The following is a 21,323-nucleotide window of genomic DNA, read 5'->3' on the forward strand; positions in this document are numbered from 1 at the left end:
TTCTCATTGCCCCAAAAATGATAACGGTAGACAAGAATGAAATTTCATGGAGGGAGGAAAACAAATGAATGTGCCTGTGTGTTGGCATTGATGTGATGGCGAGAGGGTTGAGAGTAGAAGACAGATGGGAGGAGGATGAATAAAGGGTGGGGGGGGCGTGTGGGTTAGTGTGGTAACCGGGTGCGCTCAATGTCCAACTGAAAATTGGTTTGCTTGGAATCACCAGGCAGGTAGGCCTATAGGTTGATGAGAATAGAAAATGAAACAGCATAAGACAGCTCGAGCGGGACAGTATGGATGTAGATAAAGGAATAATGATGCAAAGGGACGGAGGACTTTATACACCGTCGTCCCCATTTCACAATTGAGATTCAGAGGCCATTTTATGTGGACGGACAGACGGCCCTCCAGTATGGAGCCGCAGGAACACTCAGAGTGTGTGTTGAGTTGTGTGCACGTGTTATATGAGCAGTTATGGTGTGTTTGTGTGTGTGCGCATATGTGTGCACATCTATCTGTCCGACATGTAATAGAGCTCTTTGAAAGTCAGGCTCTCGCTGTTTCGACTCAGCATTGACGGTGTTGTGATTCTTTTCATGCTTCGAAATGACCTCATCCTGGCGTCTACGGACCGCTGGCTTAGAGAGAATTCTGGTCAGCAAAATCCGTACAAGGATGGCAAACTAACTAAGATGGCTGCTCAGTGTCCTTTGTCACATCTGCTTCTCCTATTCCGCTCTTATGTACTCCTTTCTGTGCTACATAACAACAAGGAGTTTCAGGCATTGTAAGAAGTCGGGTTCCGTTTTTGTTAATAGCTGTCTCACTCAGGAGGCACAAATTTGCTATGTTGGAAACTTGGGAATCATTTCTTTGTTAGTACTTTGTGGGTATAACTGAGATGTTCAGTTGCTCCTCTCTCTTTCTCTTTCTCTCTCTCGCTCTCGCTCTCGCTCTCGCTCTCGCTCTCGCTCTCTCTCTCTCTCTCTCTCTCTCTCTCTCTCTCTCTTTATATATATATATATATATATATATATATATATATATATATATATATATATATATATATATATAACTTTATAGCCTACTATTTACCCTGCTCATCTAAAAATAGATATACACATATTTTAAAGGCTTTATTAGATATAATATTTCATTTTGAATTTCATTGTTAGGTTTTTGTCCCGTTCAAGGTGACTCAGCTGGGCAGGAGGGCGGTGGCCTAGCACCCTGACAATCACAGAGTCCAGATCTTGTGTTGATGCTCATAAAAAAGAAAAAAGAAAAAGATAGTTTCCAAGAATCTGAATTTTTGATTGATAAACTTGTTCTACGGATCGGCATGCAGCAAACACATTGCCAAATTGCCGACCAGCCATTTTATTGGTTGAGGGTATTTCCTGGTAAAGTGTCATATGCGACAAACATGCTGTTCATAATACTTCGCCATGTTCAGATGTCCCATGCAACGCCTTCATGGATGCCTTCCTAACTTTTCATGTACACTGAGATTTTTCCTCAGTTGTTGATTGGCTGATTGTGCTGCTTGGCGCGGGAGAGGAAGGGAAATGGCTGTTGCCTAGCAATGTGGTTACCATGGATACCACCAGGGCTCCCACCTAAAGACTACACTGTTATGTACATTGGGGGGGGGGGGCAGTCATGAGGAGGGAGAGACAGAGAGACAGACTGACAGAGAATTGGAATGAAATAGGAGAGGTATAATGAGGAAGGAAGAGGGAAGTGAGACACGGTGGGATGGACAAAGCCAAATTATAAGGAAGGGAAGCACAGTTCATTAAAAATAACATAAAGAAAGCAACATGAGACAGAGAGAAGGGTACACAGACACAGACACACTTTGAGCTGTAGAGACTGGGAGAAAAGCAAAATAATAATAATAAAAAGAAATCTCTTCATGATTCATCATATAGATTCCCCCAGAGTGTTGGGCTGGTGAAGGCAGGGTAATATTGGAGTCTGCTTCATTTGCTATTCTGTCTCAAGATGCTGTGCTGTGGCTTGCTGGCTGCTTGTTTTGTGGTTCCATACTTGTGTCGGCCATGTTTGGATATGCTGCCCTCCTCAACCACACACACACATAAACATGCACACGTGCGCGCTCGCACGCACGCACGCACGCACGCACACACACACTAATAGTGAACACAACACTCCCCACTGCACCTCCCAAATCCACCCTCACCCTCAACCGATCTCTGTCTGTTGGTATCATGTCCGGGTTTTCAATCTCTATGACTTGTCTGTCATAAAATGAAATACCTTTGATTGAAAATGTTACAAGTTTTGTTCTTTACATCAGTGGTGTCCAACCTACGTTCCGGGGCCATTTGCGGCCCTCCATCCATTTATCAGCGGCCCACGGCATATACAATTTTTTTTTATACAAAAATAAGACATTTGATATGGCCCGCAAGGCTAGTCAAAAAAAGGATGGTAGTGTGCAGAGGGAGAAGGGATAGTGTCGAAAAATTAGGTACCACTACACAGTAAATGAGGTAGAGTAAATTTTACTCTTAAAAAACCCCCACTATATTCAGTCCCACTCTAAACACAGTCAACTTTACAGTTGGAAGAGAGTAAAAAACAACAACAACAAAAACCCCACTCAAGTATGGAAGACAGCCACTCTACCACTTGAGCTATGCCAGACTTTTTGTTAGTTAACGTATTGCTGGTGCGTCCAAATGGAGATACGAGGATTCCACCTGACACTTGAAATATATTGACACAGAGTAGGAGTGGCATGGGCCAGTGGTTAGATTGGCTGTCTCCCAACCTGAATGTTCTGTGATTACTCTGTTTGGACTGGGACTTAATATAGTCGTTTTCAGAGTAAAATTTACTCTACAAAATTTACTGTGTACTATGACCAAATTGGCTTATATACTGTAGAGCTTTTAAATATACAAAATATACAAATAAACTATTTACAACTAAAATAAAAACACAATTTATTTTCAAATCACAGTAGTGAATAAAAATAATTAAGTTTTAGAATAAAAAAATAAAAAAATTCCGCTTGGTGTTCTGTTTATCCTCAACTTTTTTTTAATAATCATCTTTATAGTGTTTGATCTTGTTTTGATTCTGAATGTGCTGATGATATTTGGCAGCTGTTTAGCGCAGGTGTGGATCTAGTCTTGTGTGATCTTGAAAATCCTAAATGATTTGCCTTACCACCTTTATCATAGAAAGCTGGTATGTAGCAATTTTTGCAAAACAGCAAAAAACTATAAATAATATATTATTGCATCTGTCCATATTTTTGTATGTTGCCCTCAAATGAAAAAGTTTAGACACCCCTGCTTTACTGACATATGTTACTGACCTCACTGCCCACCAGTACAACCACTTTTTCAACTGCAACAAACAGTTGTTCACAATATTTACTTTCACAACCCACCCCCCCCCCCCCCTCATAATGTCCATAAGTACTTTTTTCTTCCAGCCCAAATGACTATTTGTCATGTGACAGGTTTTGGGCACACATTCAAAGCCTTTTCACCCTGCAACAAAATAGGATCTATAATTTGCATCCTAACTGAGGGGACAGAAACCCAAGCTGGCTAAATGCTTCTTTTCAAGGGAGAGCAAGTAAATGAGCACAAAACACAAATGCACATTTTTGTGTGTCTGTATTTCAAGGTTGAGATGTGTGTTTGCATCCATCCGTGGCTATTCACTAAATGAGCTCCCAAATGCAGATTGCAGAATATGATCAGTTTGTGTACGTCCCATCAAGTCGGTGCGATTACACAGCAGCAACAAATCAAGTTTTATTATGCACCAAATCCGCTTCCCTCCTCCTTACTTTGCAAAGTCATCTCTGCACGCATTTGCATTCCACAGGCATACACTCTCTGCATGTACACACATACACACACAAGGCATGCGTCCACAGCCACACATCTTTGGGAGTTACGCAACCGGCTGAGTGAGTGAAAGTATGTGTATGTGTGTGTCCGTGCATTGGAGGTTGAGTTATGCATGATGGCTGCAGTGGACAAGAGACAGGTATATGGAATCCGATTTGTCTTGCAGGACAGAATTCCAATTTTTACAGGTAGTGTAGAGTAGAATAAGGGGAAAATAGGTGTGTGTGGGGGGGCGGGGGGGGGGGGTGTTCAAGCACAGAGCAGAGAGAAAAACAGCAATAATGAGAACCTATGAAAGTGCAAAGAGGACGGGAGAGGATGAGGATGGCACATAGGCAGAGGGGAGGAAGAAGGGATGAGAGAGAAAGGCGGTGACTTTTCATCTGTGACTGACGCTTTCCATCCGACTGCATTCTTGCCTCTTCGTCTGCCACGAAAACCTGGAAATGTCTCCTTGAGCATCTTAGCTATTGTGTCTGCAACAATGCACATGTACGATATGTGCATTGCAAAGTCAAATATAGATTTTCTTAATTAGGAATAGGAATGTGTTCTGTGTGTGTGCGGGTGTGTGCGGCTGGACAAACGAGGAGCCAGGGACCCTCATTCATCCCACTATAGAGAGAAAGTGGGGGGTGGGATCGAAACTGGACAGCAAAAGTTATTAAGCGAAGACTCGGTTGTAAATTTGTGTGTGTTGGATGTGTATAGGTGTGTATGTGTGTGTGTGTACCGTACTGTTTTACTCCTAAGAGGTTCTCCTCATTAAGCGGTAAGGCGACAGGAGTGCAGAGTGTGTGCTTTCACACACGGCTGCTCCGATACAACCAGAGACACTTTTTTTTCTTTCCTCCAGCTCCCCTCCTTGCACTACTCTTTGTACATCCACCTCATTTTGCGTTTCTTTTTTTTCCATTCTCCCCATTCGGCTCTGCCCTTTGCATCATCCATCACTGAAATCCTCCTCTGTCTCATTCCTATCGTCTTCTCCACACGCAATTGGTCCCGTCACCTGTTAATTCTGTTGCTAATAAAGCCACTGGCCAGGTTATACTATTTTATAATAATTTGGTTGCCTTAATTAGTCACATGATTGAATAATTGATATGAATAGCTGGAATATCAGAATGATGTAGTACAGTTGTACATTACAACTGCAATGATGTATTGTTGTTAAATTAATATTTACATTTGCATTATTGTGAAGCTGGTTGTTGTGCAGTTTATGTTAGCTTGCGTGGTCCAGGATGTAGCTCAAAGTCAGTGGGGGAAAGGCTTTTCAGCTCACCCCTGACCTTGAAAAGGAAAGGTAGTAGAAAAGGAATAGATTGATGTTTGCTGTTGTGTACATACACAGCCGAGAACATCATCCCTGGAAAAATAGATTACAAAGAACAAAAAAAAACAAAAAAACTGTGGACCTTTTTTAGTATTCTAACCATGTTGTAAGCAGTTTACACAATAGAAAAATAAATACTGAAACAAATACTTACAATAAAAATAGCAAAACTGGACAAACTGATAATTTTGTCGTGGTCTGTTATTTATTCATTTTTTACAGTGATGAATGTGTGGGAGAGAAAAAAAATGAACTGCTTAGAAAAATAGTGAAATGGTATCATTTAATATGAGCCAGGTGTAATTTACACTTCCTGCATTATTTAGTCATCAAATATATGTCACAAGCACATAGTTCGCTTAAAATAGCTATTTTCAACACTAAGAAAATAATATTTTGTCTATAATTAATGTGATATCGTCATTATTTTTCGAACGAATACCTTTAAAAAGTAATTTTGCCACTTGCTATCGACTGAAGATGACATCACCTGTGCTGAGGAAATAGGTAACGACCAATCATGGCTCAATTTGCTGACCAAACAGGTGAGCACAGGTGATGTCATCTTCAGTCGATAGCAAGTGGCAAAATTTGTTTTTAAAGGTATTAATTGTAAATTATTTCTGGACAAAATGTTAACGTTTATCAACTTTATTTTATTATTTACTTTATTACTTTATTACTTTATTACTTTTATTATTTTTTGTTACCTTTTATTAGCTACAGATTCATCATGGTATAGGATGCCGCATTGATACCACTTCTTTTTTTTTTGACAGGCAATTTTAAAGAAAAATCTACATATAGTACTTTTCCATTACATTGCATGAAATTAATGGTAATTTCCCTAGTTTCTTTCAGGTATCGGCCGCCTTTGTGAGTACCGATACCTTGAAATAAGGCTAGGTATCGGCCCAATACTCATACCTGGTATCGGTACACGCCCGTCCCAACTCTTAGGGGATTCCAGTCCACGTGCATGAATAGCAGATGTGAATGCAGCATGCAGACTTCTTCTTCGCTGGTGCAAGACAACTGTGTGCAACATCAGGTCATTTGTGTCACTGTTATCCATCATTTGCATTTTAGCTCACTAAGAAATCGAAATGTCACACATAACATTTGCTCTGAAGTATTTCAAAGGATAGATTTCCTGAGGGTGTCAGATATGGCCAATATGTTATTTGGATTATTGCCAGGAACAGCACTGGTACACGCTAATATTTGCAGAATATGTATTTGTATTTACAAAAAGGATAACATTCAGTCCCAGTTAAATGAAAATAAGATGTTTTCTCGGGACAAAGTCAAATTGAGTGTGTTATCTCTAAACTATTCAGTTTACATAAATGCCGTTTACTCCCTGTGGCATAATAGAATTTTACATCTAAACATATTTTATTATTCACTAAACTGGAACATTATTTACTCAATAAATCATTCATTTGCATTGCTCTGTGATATTTTTTCAAATGTAGAACAAATACGGCAACAAATAGTGATACTTATGTTATAGATATACTTGATATTAATTCATAATATTAAGAAGAGGTTGGCTGAAAAGTAGTATGATTAAGTGTAATATTAAATTTTTTGATTGGGCCATGAGGAGGAAGGGTTATAAACTGATGGGGTGAGAGAGCAGGGAGAAAAGAAGGATAGGGTAAGGTAGTGTAGGGGGAAATGAGGGGTGGGAGATATAAGGAAGGGGGTGTCGGGAGCGTGGGGGGGTATTTGTGGATTCATCGCTTGCTGGATAATTCCCAGGAGAATATCTCTCCAACACTTGAAAGCTGTGAAGTGTGTGGTTCTGCTCATACTCCTCCTGGTAATTGGAAGAGGGGAGGGGGGAGGAGGTGGAGACAGAGGAGGGAGAGGAGGGGTCAGCCGGAGAAGGGGAGATATGGGGGTACAACAAATGGAAATGCAGGGAAGAAGGAGACATAAGGAAGCTTAGGAGGAAGAGGTAAAACCGTCATCGTTTTATGTTATAGTATGTTTTACGTTTTTGCACATCGAGAATGAATTTTCGATTGTCCTCTCTATCCCTACTCCTTCCTCCTATGTCCAGAAGTGGCGTGTCTGTGGTTGCAGGCTGGTTCTGAAACAAGGCCACAGGCGTTTAATCATTGATGGACTTTTTTCCCCCCCCCTCCGCTATTGGCCAGCAGGCAGCCTTGACTGAAATACACCAAGACCTGCTGATTCACTCCCTGCGGTCTTCACACACGCTCGCAGGCTACAATACAAAAGCCAGGAAAGATACACATACATGCACATATATTACTACTGCGCACACATGTAGCCGTAAATGTGTTTCAATTGTGTGTGCGTGTGTGTGTGTGTGTGTTTGTGTGTCTGTCTAGCGTATCCCAGCAGGGATTTCGAGGCCCAATCAGTGGCAACAAACAAACATAGTGGAGATAAAAGTATATATGACCATAAAAAGAAGACTCTAGTGTGTTTGCTTTTGCTTCAGGCGTGTACAACAAAGCTTTATAATGCACAGAAAACATCTGGCTGTGTTGATTTTCCTCATCATAAAAAGGCTTCAATACAGAAAAATTCACTCGAAAGGAGGTCCGATTCAAGAGCTGTACAACAATTTTGGATTTTTATTGTGGGGGATATGTTACAGACCAGCCTGGCTGCGATATAGAGATCATATTAACACTAGACAAAAGTTCAATTTGAATGCATGTGCTTATGAAGTAAATTGAAAGAAACATTTTGTGAAAATTTCAAATTGTAGTTAAATGATAAAAACTTGAAATGCAATCTGTCTAAGGTGAGATTTGAACCATCACCTCCTGTTTACTGGTCAAAACTCCGCCACACTAGCCACTGAGCCGCAATGGACTTGATGTGTTTTTTTTTCCTTTACAAATGATCAATTGTAGATGAAAAGTGAAAAAAAAATGAACGGTGTAAAACAGATGTTTTATGTGAAAGTTTTTGCATGGGAAAAAAATGTGGAGAATAAAATGCTATTAGTGAAATAATAATAAAAGTTACAAACATAAAGCATCCCCTCAATAACACACACTTTAAGCACATTTAAACATACTCAAATGTATTTAAACTTATTAAACTCAGAAATGTTCAACCAAGTCATATAATCACCGTTAGCTAAATGCTAACATATTATGCTAAATGCCATAAATGGGCTAAAATAAATTAGCTACCTTCAAACAACTGCTATGTTAACACAAAAAAGAGCTGCAACACATCGAGGCAGAATGACTATTAATTAAATTTTGCATCAAATCAACATTTTATTATTATTATTTTATTTAGCTACGAAAGTTAACAGTTGACCAGTGGTCCAATTGTAGTTTTAGCACATTGTGCTGCGTCAGGCTTAGACACAGATCAATCACATAGCTAAAATTATAATGAAAAGATGAAAAGAATGATGCAGGCATAGGAAATTAGTTTTTTTTTCTTTTTTTTTTCTTTTTTTCTTTTTTTATTATTATTATTTTTTTATCACACTATAGGTAAACATCTATACCTGTTAGATTTGTGACCTGCATTTGAACAGCTGGGTAACTCTGGTGTCTGCGGGCTCGGAATGGACAAAAACAACATTGATGCCTAAGGTCCTGTCATGTAAGATGACACTCTATGACACTATGGCATACATATTCAAGAAGTAACATTAGCTATTCAATCTCCAGCACTGTAAGATGGGACACAGACAAAGACAGAGCCCGTGCCATTTTTTAAAGAATTTCTCTAACACAAGCTTGTTGCCAAAATAAAACCGGACTAAAAACAATTAAATTAAAAATAAAACTGGATTATCCAAGAAAGCTGTGTCCTGAAATGTCTTCATTATTCTCCATCATAATCCTGACAACATGCGCAATTGTAGGTTCCACCTCCAAGAATTCACTTCACCTGTATTAAGCTGTCAAATCCCTTTTAAGAAATTATTACTTACAATTGACAATGACAGAGCAACTTTGATTTAACTCATTCACTGCCATGAATTCATAAAAAAAAAAAATTCATCCATTCATTATCCATCCATCCATGAAGTCTTCAAAAAATATATATATATTAAAAATTAGGGGCGATTAACATTTTTAATTGTAATTAATCGCATGACTTCACTAGTTAACTCACGATTAATCACAATTTCTATATCTGTTCCAAATGTACAATAAAAACAATTCTAGGTTTTCAAACTCTTGTAAACAAAAGTGGAAAAAAATGTTAAACTCATAGAAATAGTTCAAATGAATTTAGCAATGAATGAATAAAAAAAAAAAAAAAACATTATTAAAAATTTGGGGCGTCAGGCGATTAAAATTTGTAATCATAATTAATCGCATGGCTTCACTAGTTAACTCACAATTAATCACAAATTTTATATCTGCTCTATATGTACAATAAAAAAATTCTAGGTTTTCCTACTCTTGTTAACAAAAGTGGGAAAAAATATTCAACTAATAGTTAAAATGAATTTTTGACCTCTATAGCCGTCAATGGCAGTGACTGAGTTAACAATGACAATGTAGTGGTTCAGTTGCGTTCAGATTTTCTCCCGAAAAAAATATTTAAAAAAATAAAATAAAAAAATATAAAAATAAACAAAAAAAATACAAAAAAAATAAATAAATAAATAAAAATATATAAAATAAAATAAAATAAAATATAAAATATAAAATATAAAATATAAAATATAAAATATAAAATATAAAATGAAAAATGAAAAATGAAAAACATAAATAAATAAATAAATAAAAAATAAAAGTTACGTTCAGATAGTGTGAATATAAGTGTGAATTGTTGTCTTTCTCTATACGTGCATCGTATTATTTGGACTTTCATGTAGCAAAATTAGTAGAAACAGCTCCCTGTTTGAGACTGCCACCGCATGCAAACTAAAAGCACAATAATAAAACGTGTTGTACTGTTAAATCAATACTAAATTGCAATAGGAACTCGTTGCAGTGTCCTTCTCATTATGCCGTTTTAGCAGCAGCAGCAACAAATTTGACACATTTACTACCTTAAGTATTAAAACTCAGTGGAAGCCTGCCAAATTGGATATAGGCAAGTGATATAAATCATAGCAAAATGCACCCCTTGGTATGAATTTTAGTATCTCTGCTGATTAAGTGCAATACGATATTTTATATTGTAATATGAAATGCTATAGCTATTTTGTTTATAAATTACCCAAATTATCATATCAAGTCTTCGTTTTGTTTAGCAAATATGAGCAAGCAATCACTGCAATTTCCATTTGCAAGCCAATGGCTTGTCATTGCTATTAAAGAAGATGAGACCTATAATATTACACTAAATTTTTGTGGTGATTTGAACGACCTTATTTTTAATCAACGAAAGCAGGAACCAGGAATTGGCATATCTGTTGCCATCGTAGGTTTGATGAAACACAAGTAATATTTCCCATAATGAAAAGCTGATGCCACCGAGCTCTCATAATGTTATCGCTAGCAGAAAGATGATTAAAATTGTGATACGGCTATCTGTCTTATGAATTTAAGCTAACGCTGTCAAGCCATGGCCAGCAGAACTCTATAAAACTGACATTAATATTTTTCCTTTATACTGAAGCTGTGCCAATTTAAATGTCTATAAATTGTAATATGTTATATGTGCATTGTTGTTTTGATCAGACCATCCATGTTTTTACACAGTGCACAGTAAAGCATCTTTTGTAAATGTTTAGTTTTTGTGTGTACAGTACAGTAGACTTATTCAATTCTCCAGGAGCATTTATACAGCCATTGCAAACCATGCCATGCTCTTTGTCTCTCTTTAGCTATCATCCTGATCAGAATTGTAGTTGGAATTATTGTACAATATTCCTCAGAGGATTCAAGCTAGCCCCTGTGAGGTACAACAACAAAATTCTGCCCCTCCCGGTTCTCCTTCTCTTCTCTCACCCTCTTTTCAATCACATTATCACCCTCTCCTCAGCCCCTACCCCCTTCCGGCCAAACAAAATTCCACCCTGGAATGGAGGGATTAATGACCTCTCGCTCATGTGCACACGCACACACACTGGCACACAAGCACGAGCAAGCGCATGCTATTGTCTTTCTGCATGTCAGCGGGCTTATCTTTTGCTTTTTCTTCACGTCAAATGATTTCTTTGTTGTTTGCGTGAGTGTGTCTGAATGCATTCAGTTGTATAATCCACTGTCAAATAAAAAAGAACCATACGTCGCATCTTCTCGAAAGAACACACATGCACAACAGTGCGCAGAGCTCATGTGATTGCTTCCATTAACGGTGTTATGCAATCAACAGCCAAACAGCAGCAGAGATGCTACGATATATTAGAGATGGACGTGGAGGTTGGCCTGCTTTGCAGTGGAGCTTGTGAGTTTGTCACAGCAAGGGTTCTGTGCCCTCTGGTGGTAGGAGAACATGGCTTGGTGTTGGGTGCATACCTGATGATTAAGACCTGCATGCATACAGTTCAATAATAGCAAGACAGGACCTGCAGGCACACATTTTATTTAATCATTTCATTTAGTGCCGAATTCCATTTTACGTATACAACTATATACAACTTCCATAGGATTCATGATGTGTTTAAATATTGATGTTATTGCAGCACAGTGGCTTTTCTATGCCGAGTTGATATGTTTTCGATGAGCCTGCCTAGATTAACAGTACTCCATTTTGCGTTCACATTCCAAATAACATTCATCATGTCAGATTATTGAAAGGTTCTAATTGTTTAAAGATGTGAATTTGAGTGTGAATGTTTGTTTGTCTGTATGTGCCCTGTGATTGGCTGATGATCAAGCCGAATAAATTGGATGGATGGATTAATTAAAGAATGAATGGATGGCTTAATTAATTAATTAATTGATGGATGAATTAAATCATCACTAATGAATGGACAACGAATGAATGGATGCATGCATGCAGGCCTACATGGATGAATAAAAAATGGATGGATAATGAATGGATGAATTGAGCAATGGATGGATGAATGAATGAATTGATGGACTCATGGATGGATGGATGAAATAATAACTGATGGATGGATAATGAATGGGTGGATGGATGCATGATGGATGGATGAATAAAATAAATGAATGGATGGATGAATTAATGAATTAATTGATGGATGAACGAATGAAATAATCACAGATGGATGGATAATGAATGAATGGATAGATGCATGAATGCATGGATATATAGATTGATGGATTAAGGAATGGAAGGATGGATGATGGATGAATGAATTAAGGAATGAATGGATGGATTCATTAATTAATGGATGATGGCTGGATGGATGGATGAATGAATTAAGGAATGAATGGATGGATTAATTAATTAATGGATGAATGAAATAATCACTGATGGATGGATAACGAATGAATGGATAATGAATGAATGGATGCATGCATGGATGAATTAAGAAATGGATGGATGACGGATGGATGGATGAATGGATGGATGGATGGATGGATGAATTAAGAAATGAATGAATGGATGGATGAATTAACCAATGGATGGATGGATGGATGGATGAATGGATGAATTAAGAAATGGGTGAGTGAATGGATGGATAAATTAAGGAATGAGTGGATGGATGAATAGGTGGATGGATGAATGAATGAATGAATGGATTAATTAATTAATGAAAAGAATCATGGATTCATGGATGGATGGATGGATGAAATAATAACTGATGGATGGATGCATGATGGATGGATGAAATAATCACAGATGGATGGATAATGAATGAATGGATGGATGCATGTATGCATGCATGGATGTATGGATGGATGAATTAATAAATGGATGGCTGGATGGATTAAGAAATGGTTGGATGATGAATGGATGAGTGAATGAATGAATGAATGAATGCATGCATGAATGAATAATTGAATTGAAGACTTCATGGATTGATGGATAATGAATGGATGAATGGGTGAATAAATGAATAAATGAATAAATGAATAAATGAATAAATGAATGAATGAATGGATGGATGGGTGGGTGAATGGATGGATGGATTGTAGAATTGCACTTCTTGTTTGTCTTCTCTTAACATCTCTTATTGAGACTTGGCATTAATTTGGAATAAATGTTGCACAAAAGCCTCCAAATACCAAAGAAACCAACCAAAAAGCTTTCAGCTAAACCTTTGATGCTTGTGATGTGAAGTAAACTGAAGTTTTGTGTGACTTTCAAGACGATTTTCCCCCAAACTTCCAAATGCTCAAACTTCCAAATGATGGCGTTAATTGCCGAATCCCCCTCATATGCAGTTCCTAGCAATGTTGCTCTCTTTCTTCCTTTTTTTCAGATGAAATAGTAAAAGAAATGTTTCATTCTGCTGAGTGTGTTTTATATCTCACTAGTATGTTTTAACTTTGACATATTTTGTCAGAGACTACATGTTTTTATTTCCCATTTCAGTCATTTTGTTATGGTTTCATTGACAATCCGTTGTGCTCTCAAGAAGCTGACAATGAGAGCTTGCTTGCTCAATATTAAAACATATTCAGTTTTGCATTATACTACTCTTCCAGCATCTCTAAGCCGCCGATTCTTCTCTGTCCTTCCGACAGCCAAGAAAGCAGCAGATGGCTCGGTCATCGCCAATGGATACTGCGACTTTTGCCTTGGAGGCTCAAAGAAGACTGGCTGTCCCGAGGACCTTATTTCCTGTGCGGACTGTGGGCGCTCAGGTAGGGCAAAGATGAAGGGGATGTTTAGAAGGACCAAGGCGGTTCTCTGTTGATGCCCCCTTTGCTCATCATAAACGTCATATAGTCTTCATTATAGAATTTTTTAAAGGATGGACCATACCAATGTTTTTTTAGCCCATCTTCAAACAATCATGTACAGCAAAACAATATGGCAATGGAGTGACTCTAATTCTGGAATGTTTCTAATGTTAACCTCCACACGCAAATGACCCTTTATGTTCTTAATATGTAAAAAAAAAAAAAAAAAAATGGAAGAGATTTGAAAGTGGCAACAAATTACATGCAGTGAAAGCATGTTTTTTTCTGGTTTAGAAACATGAGTGGCACCATATTAAGCCATTGCATAGTAAAACCATGCAGAATTAACGCACACAAATGGGATGACTGGACTATATATAAAATAAAATAAAAAACACGCACACAATATCATATTTGCGGGTGTAATTGTCACTTCTTGATTAAATATTAAGTTCCTTTAAAATGTTCCCATTGCATTAGCATTTCATAAAATTTGACATAATTTTGTCGTAAATGTTGTTAAGCATTTGGCTCAATCCAAAAGTATTCAAAGTGCTGTTAAGCTGTAAAATCCTCAGAAGAGCTGTTCTAAACAAATCAATAAATAAACATTTTAAATGCTGTTTCTATGCGATGATGATAATGATAAACCAAAATCACAAAGGTGAAGAGGAAGCCGACAAAGAGATCTTCACGGATAAAAATGACTCATCTCTATGTCACCAATTTATTCTGGCCATGCCAACAGAACACGCAATCTGTGATGAAGTCCCCGAGGCCAAAATGTTAGTGGACATGACTGGAATAAATTGTTGAAATTGAGACAGTCAACTTTGTCCTGAAGTTATGCATTTTTATTCTTTTTAGTACAGTACAGCCTATTTAAGGCACCGAATTGTATTGAAAATTTTGAACAAGATGAACTTGTACTTTTTTCCACCTTCATTGTATTGATGAGTTCGTTTTTTTGACACATTTTTTTTAAATCTGTTCTTCATACAGTAAGGAGCTAAGATTAAAATAAGGTGAAATATAGAAGAAGGCCCTATGTAACTTTAGTTGTTATTATGGTTATACATGCTCAGAATTCAAAGATAATGTTATTGCCCAAATTCTAATTGGTTCACTGATTACAATGTTTTATTTTGTTTTGTTTTTGCATTAAAATTAAGCATGTTTTTGGGTTTCACCTTCTTGTGTGAAAAGAAACAAATGTATACAAAACTGTTGTAAGTTGCATGCATTTTTCATAAACCATTAATGGGTTTTTTTCCTCCCTGATTTTCTAACATGAATTCAGGTTGTGCATAGAAATCAAGCATGATGTTGTCTGTACATTTATTATCTTATCCGTCCGATTGTGTCTTGAGTGGTGTGAATGCAAAAAAAAAAAAACATTGTAAATTCTTATTTAAATTCTTAATAATGCACTGATTGCATTTAACAGGTTTACTGTATTTTTGTTTTTATGTACAGTATTTGTATGTATATATTGCCCATTCAGTGTTTCTTTTTATCCTAAAATAAAAAATAAAACCAAAAAGATGTACGTGATTTGTAATGAATAGGCTAAAGCATGCAAAACACTGGTATGGTCCTTTTCTTTTCTTTTTTATTAATTTCATTCATTAAAGTAGAGAGTAACTGTAATATAGAAAAATGTTGATTGGAAAAGGTACAGTAACATTTGGATAGCAATGCCTGTCTCTAGAAACGGTACAAATGCTAAACAGACTTTTTTACCAAATACTGTACCTTGATCATTACTCACAAAATACTTCTAGATTTCATGTGTCGCTATAAAATTTCATATAAATTATACAGTATATGCAAAACAGATGCTATCAGAAAATAATTTCCATTATTTAATGAAATCGGATGTTCACGTCAGCATCTCTCATATCTGAATCAATCACTTTCAAGAAGTAATCCAATTAATGGCGAGATGGCCGACAAAGCTGAAAGTACAGAAAGTAGTGGTGAAAATTGTGTGGGCATGTGCGTGCCGGTGTGTGTGTGCGTGTGCGTGTGTGTGTGTGTGTGCGTGTGCGTGTGTGTGTGTGTGTGTGTGTGTGTGTGTGTGTGTGTGTGTGTGTGTGTGTGTGTGTGTGTGTGTGTGTGTGTGTGTGTGTGTGTGTGTGTGTGTGTGTGTGTGTGTGTGTGTGTGTGTGCATGTGGCGCACCCAGGCCACCCGTCCTGTCTGCAGTTCACAGTGAACATGACAGCTGCAGTGAGGACTTATCGCTGGCAGTGCATCGAGTGCAAGTCCTGCAGCCTGTGTGGCACCTCTGAGAATGACGTAAGATTTCACTCCATAGGAAATTAGTGGAAAATGTAGCAACACAAATGTAAGCTCTCTATAGTACTGTACAGTAATTGGTTGAGAATGGAACATTTGCCTAGCAACAGGAATGTCATGTGCAAACAGCAAAGCCTGCTCTTGAGTGGTCTTGCTGGACACTTTATTTTATGATTGCAGATTGAAATCAACAAAACTTTATTCTCAGTAATGACAGTATTTTGTACAGCTTTGTCCCAACTCCCATTGCAACAGACTATTTCAGTGTACTGTATAGTTAATGTTCCTCTTGAGCACGAGTGGCTGCAAACACACACACAAATCACACACACGCACACACATTACGTTTTTTGTTTTTTAATGTCAGATATTTCTGGAATTACTGAAATGCATCCATGTTTGACAGGTAATCCCCAAATGGATGTATTTTACAACCACTCCAATTTTATATATATATATATCCTTTCAAAGAATTTCAACTTTTAATTAGGCTTGACACGATCAGGTATTTTTCGTCCGATCAGCGATCAAGGAGTTTGAAAAAAAAAAGTATCGATCACTAATTCGATCAGAAGATGGAGCAATATATCTAGAGCACTTTTATATTTACTCTGCAGTAGACCACCGCCATTTGAGGTGATCGGGACTGGCCCGGCCCACGAATAGCAAAAATACACGTATAATTGACATCAATTGAAATTCATGCGGAATTTTGGGGGGGGGGGGGGGGGGTTGGGGGGCTGTGTTGATAACCATTAAATATAACATTTAATATGTTATTATATTATTTTGTGGAGCCAATCAATGACATAATTGATTGATCGGGCAAATTAGCCCTATAAAGCCTGAACTATGAAATATATGAGAGAAAATTATGATTCATTGTAAAGAGAGTATTTATTTACGACGGCATATTAGGGCTATGTGTAAATACAAAAAAATTTTAGAGGGCGGGTCAATATTCAGAGAAAAAAGTGGCAAATTTGCAAGAAAAAAACTCATAAATTTGTGACTTTATAAAGTGGCAAATTTGCGAGTTTATAAAGTGGCAGATATGTACGGTGGGCCTGAAGTGCAAAATGCAAAAACAAAAAAACTGACACGAATGCAAATCAAAAAACACAAACCAAATTTTAAAAAACACAAAAACAAAACAGCGCAGCGAATCAAAAATAACACAAATGAAAAGGTAGTCACAAACAAAAATCAGAATACAAAAAAAGAAAAAAACAGCAAAAAAAAGGTAATTGCAAACAAATCAAAAAATACTAATGAGTGTGATTTTTTATTTGCTGTGGTGTTTTGTTTTTGTGTTGTTGTTTTTTTGGTTTGTGTTTTTGTTTTTGCGTTTAGCACTTCAGGGCCACCGTAGATAAAAAAAATTAAGTAAAACTCAGAAACTTACGAGAAATACACGTAGCAAACTACTAGAATGTGTGTGCCAATACTTTTTAGTCGGATTTCAAATAAGGAGATAGCAGAGATTAACCATTAAGCATTAATGCATTCGCTCTGTGACGCGTTGAGTACGGCCAGCGACAAAGACGCCTCGCTTTGCGAAGGTCCACACCCTAAGGATCAAGCATTTATGTTAATTTGTTAAAATGGATATTTACTTGTACATTTATGTTTCCAGAATTATTATTTACACATTCATACATTTTGGTTGTTTTTTTTGTATAAGTAGTTAAGTTGATAAATCTGCTGCGCTCCGTCATTCATTTGCATTTACCTAAAGTATGCTAACTTCTGATTGGTTAGTGTAAGTCAGTTGATGGGATCAGGAATTGTTGTCTCTCTAGCTGCTGTGTATGACGGGTAAAGTTTAAATTAAGAATGAATCCGTCTCCACCCTGCCTTTTCATTTTATAAACTGTGTTCCATTAACCACCAACGAATCCTCACGTTAGACTATGGCTGCGCTACGTGTATTTCTGAGGGGGTTTTCTCGCAAATCTGCCACTTTATACTGTCGCAAGTGGCAAATTTGCGAGTTTTTTTCTCGGAATATTACCTCCACCCTCTAAAAAAATATATTAAACGTGGCCCTAATATGCCATTGTATGGTCCTTTTGAACGAACTTTTTTTTTTTTAATCAACTTCCACATATGACTTTTGATTTGTGTCATATTTGATACATCCGGTCACAATGCTTTAAATGTGTACATTTATATCGGTCCAAAATATAATAATAAACAGACATATCAAACATATTAGTATTTCCAAAAATCTGAAAGAACATTTGCCACTATTAATAAGTATACGTCTCTCTCCTTTCTCAATTGGGGCGATCTTGCGAGGTTGCTGGAAAAGCCATCAGCTGGGTGATACTGCCCTCTAATGGATTATCCGTGCAATGCATGTGTCAGATCATATCGTCAGGGTTTCACAGTTTTTCTCTGTAGGTTTGGCACATTTCTTGAAACTGAGATGACATTTTCAACATACCATGGACAAATCCCAAAACCATCTTACAATTGTCAACTGAATGGCATTTCTCATTGCTGTCATCAAATTGCCAATGTCTTAGTACATGTCTCAATTGCCTCAATGGATCTGTGCAAATGGTTGTGTACATTTAGCCTACAGTTAGCACAATGTGCCCACATTTAGCACAATTTCCAAATGAATAGATCTTGCTGATCGAGCTGGATTAGTTGTTTTTCAGTCTAATGGCTGTTTTCTCCAAAACATGACAGCAGGATTTCAGTGTGTAAGTCATAATATGCAAAATCATCTGTTCAATTGTCAAAATTAGTCCAGCATTACACAGGGGGTCAGTGTAGAGGATGGTTGAGACATTCACACCGTTTTTTTCCTCACAGCATTGCAAGGGAAAATATCCGCTGCGACGTGGATGAAAACCTTTGGCCAAACAAAAAGCAGCATATGGATGTCCAAGTGGGGGAAGGTGACGATAGCGACTACACAGTAAATTCTGTTGAGTAAATTTGACTCTATTTAGAGTAAATTTGACTCTATTTAGAGTAAATTTGACTCTATTTTGAGTGGGACCAAATAGACTCAGTTTAGAGTAATATTTACACTTGGAAGAGAGTAAAATAAAGAATTGACAAAAAAAAAAGTTACTGAAGAGTTGAGGAACCTTCAGGTTGGGGGACGGCCGCAGTACCACCTGAGCTACGCCACTTCTACTGTTTACTTAGCTCCAAGATGTTTTTGGTCTCTGAGTTATGAAGATTCCAGCTGACATGAGCGATATACTTACTGCAGTAACACACAGCAGGAGCTCTGTTGCTCAGGCAGTAGATCAGCTGTCTCCTAAGCTGAAGGTCGTGAGTTTGTTCCTCAACCCTTGAGTGACTTTTATGTATTTATTTTTTTACTTTTTTATTTTACACTCTTCCAAGTGTAAATATTACTATAAAACTGAATCTATTTGGTCCCACTCTAAATAGTCAAATTTACTCGACAGAATTTACTGTGTAGTGAAAGTGAACATACAGATTTCAGCTTACACTTTCTTTTGTTGCACTCTAATGTGTAAGTAACTTTGTGTGAATAAAAAGTGTTGCAATTTCCTTGACTGTTAGTGGAGTATGTCAAACCGCAAACTTTGGAAACTGCACTTGTAAAATCCTTTTAACTTGCGGTGCTCACAGAATGCCAAAGGGACGATGCATTTTGGGGGCACTGACTACTTGTATGACATAGAAATTCGATTTTGACACACAGGTGAGCTGTTTTGGGAGATATATGAGCTTTTGCAGATGATCCAAAGAGTTGTGCAAAATCATCCAAGTTACTTCTGGCAAAAGAACTAAGTGAATGCAGATGAGCCAAAGCAATTGAGAAGGATCTTTGCAACCCGTTGTGACTTTAGCGTCTCTTTGTTTGGGAAAGGAACTTGGAGTGAAGCATGTGTGAGCAGTTTTGGGATAGAAATGTGCTTTTGCTAATGAACTGATTCTGTTTGGCCAAATGAGCTTGCAGTTTTGAAAATGTCATCTCAGTTTCAAGAAATCTGCCAAACCTATGGGGGGGTATTATCCTCATGAAATAGAGGGCTCAAAATGTCTTGTATTTAAAATGATACGTTTGGCTTTATAGGTTAAGAAATTACAGCCGATCACTGATTTTGCATAAAATGCAATATATCATCCAAATAAAATACTTCGCATTAGACCAAGTGTCTATATTACAATGGTGTAAGATGTAGTCTGTGCAGTCGTAAATTTTAGATCGACTTTCTGCTACCAAATTGTCACTCCGCCAGGTGCATCTCCAAGACGCTCCTCCAGTTGTGCCGAACCGCCCAGCTTGGCGGAGACCGGTCTGCCAGCCAAATTGGCAAACACGCACAGCCAGCCTGGCACCAATAGGGAAATCAAGATCCACCGGCATTTGCGCCACGGCGCAGGTGCGCTGTCTACAAAAATAGAGCCCTCTACCTTACTAGTTGAATTAAGAGTTTGTTTTTCTGTTCCAGGATCAGCTGTTGTTTTGTGACGATTGTGACAGAGGTTACCACATGTACTGTCTGAGCCCTCCTATGTCTGAACCTCCAGAAGGTATGTACGGTAATTTTAAATTGTAATTTCAAGTGACATCATTATAAATCATCAACAAAAAACATTCTAATGTTTGTGAGCTGGTGTATTTTATGTAAATCCTTTATCACAATACAGAATTTTAGAGGGTGCCTTCGAGTGCACATTGCTATGCTTACTCTATGAGGATTTTGAATGTTGTTGTCATGGAAATAGGTAGCATACAATAGTGTGTTTCCCTGGCAAAAGCGTTACTTCGCTGATTATACAGAAAGAGTGTCATACAGCACTCAGTCTGCCATGTTCTGGCCACACATCATTTATTATTATTTTTTATTACAATGAGTTATCTTTTAACTCTTTTTTTTTTATTGTAGAAGCACAATGTACATTAATGAACATTTCAAAAATAAAATATAAATGCACCAAATTATAGCCAAAGGGCTCATTTCAATTGGTAGCCCCCCTGCCATAAGGTATTAAGGTATACTAATATAAAGCAACATCAGCAAAACACAATTTAACAGGAAAGCAAATT

General features: G+C 37.4%; 1 protein-coding gene across 3 annotated transcripts in view; it reads left to right on the forward strand.

Annotated features, from left to right (window-relative positions):
* Positions 1-21,323, forward strand: part of dpf1 (double PHD fingers 1) — a 48,409-nt gene that overhangs the window by 20,165 nt on the left and 6,921 nt on the right. For 2 of the 3 annotated variants that reach the window (XM_086080430.1, XM_086080431.1), the window contains exons 9-12: positions 13,815-13,934; positions 16,161-16,273; positions 20,512-20,655; positions 20,725-20,806. In XM_086080430.1, the coding sequence (XP_085936556.1) occupies positions 13,815-13,934; positions 16,161-16,273; positions 20,512-20,655; positions 20,725-20,806 (459 nt within the window). The remainder of the gene's footprint in view (positions 1-13,814; positions 13,935-16,160; positions 16,274-20,511; positions 20,656-20,724; positions 20,807-21,323) is intronic. The other variant, XM_086080432.1, reaches the window with a different exon arrangement.

The sequence above is a fragment of the Leptonotus elevatus genome, chromosome 7 (assembly GCF_054856555.1).
Source record: "Leptonotus elevatus isolate MCC_2025b chromosome 7, RoL_Lele_1.0, whole genome shotgun sequence".
Classification (NCBI taxonomy): Eukaryota; Metazoa; Chordata; class Actinopteri; order Syngnathiformes; family Syngnathidae; genus Leptonotus; species Leptonotus elevatus.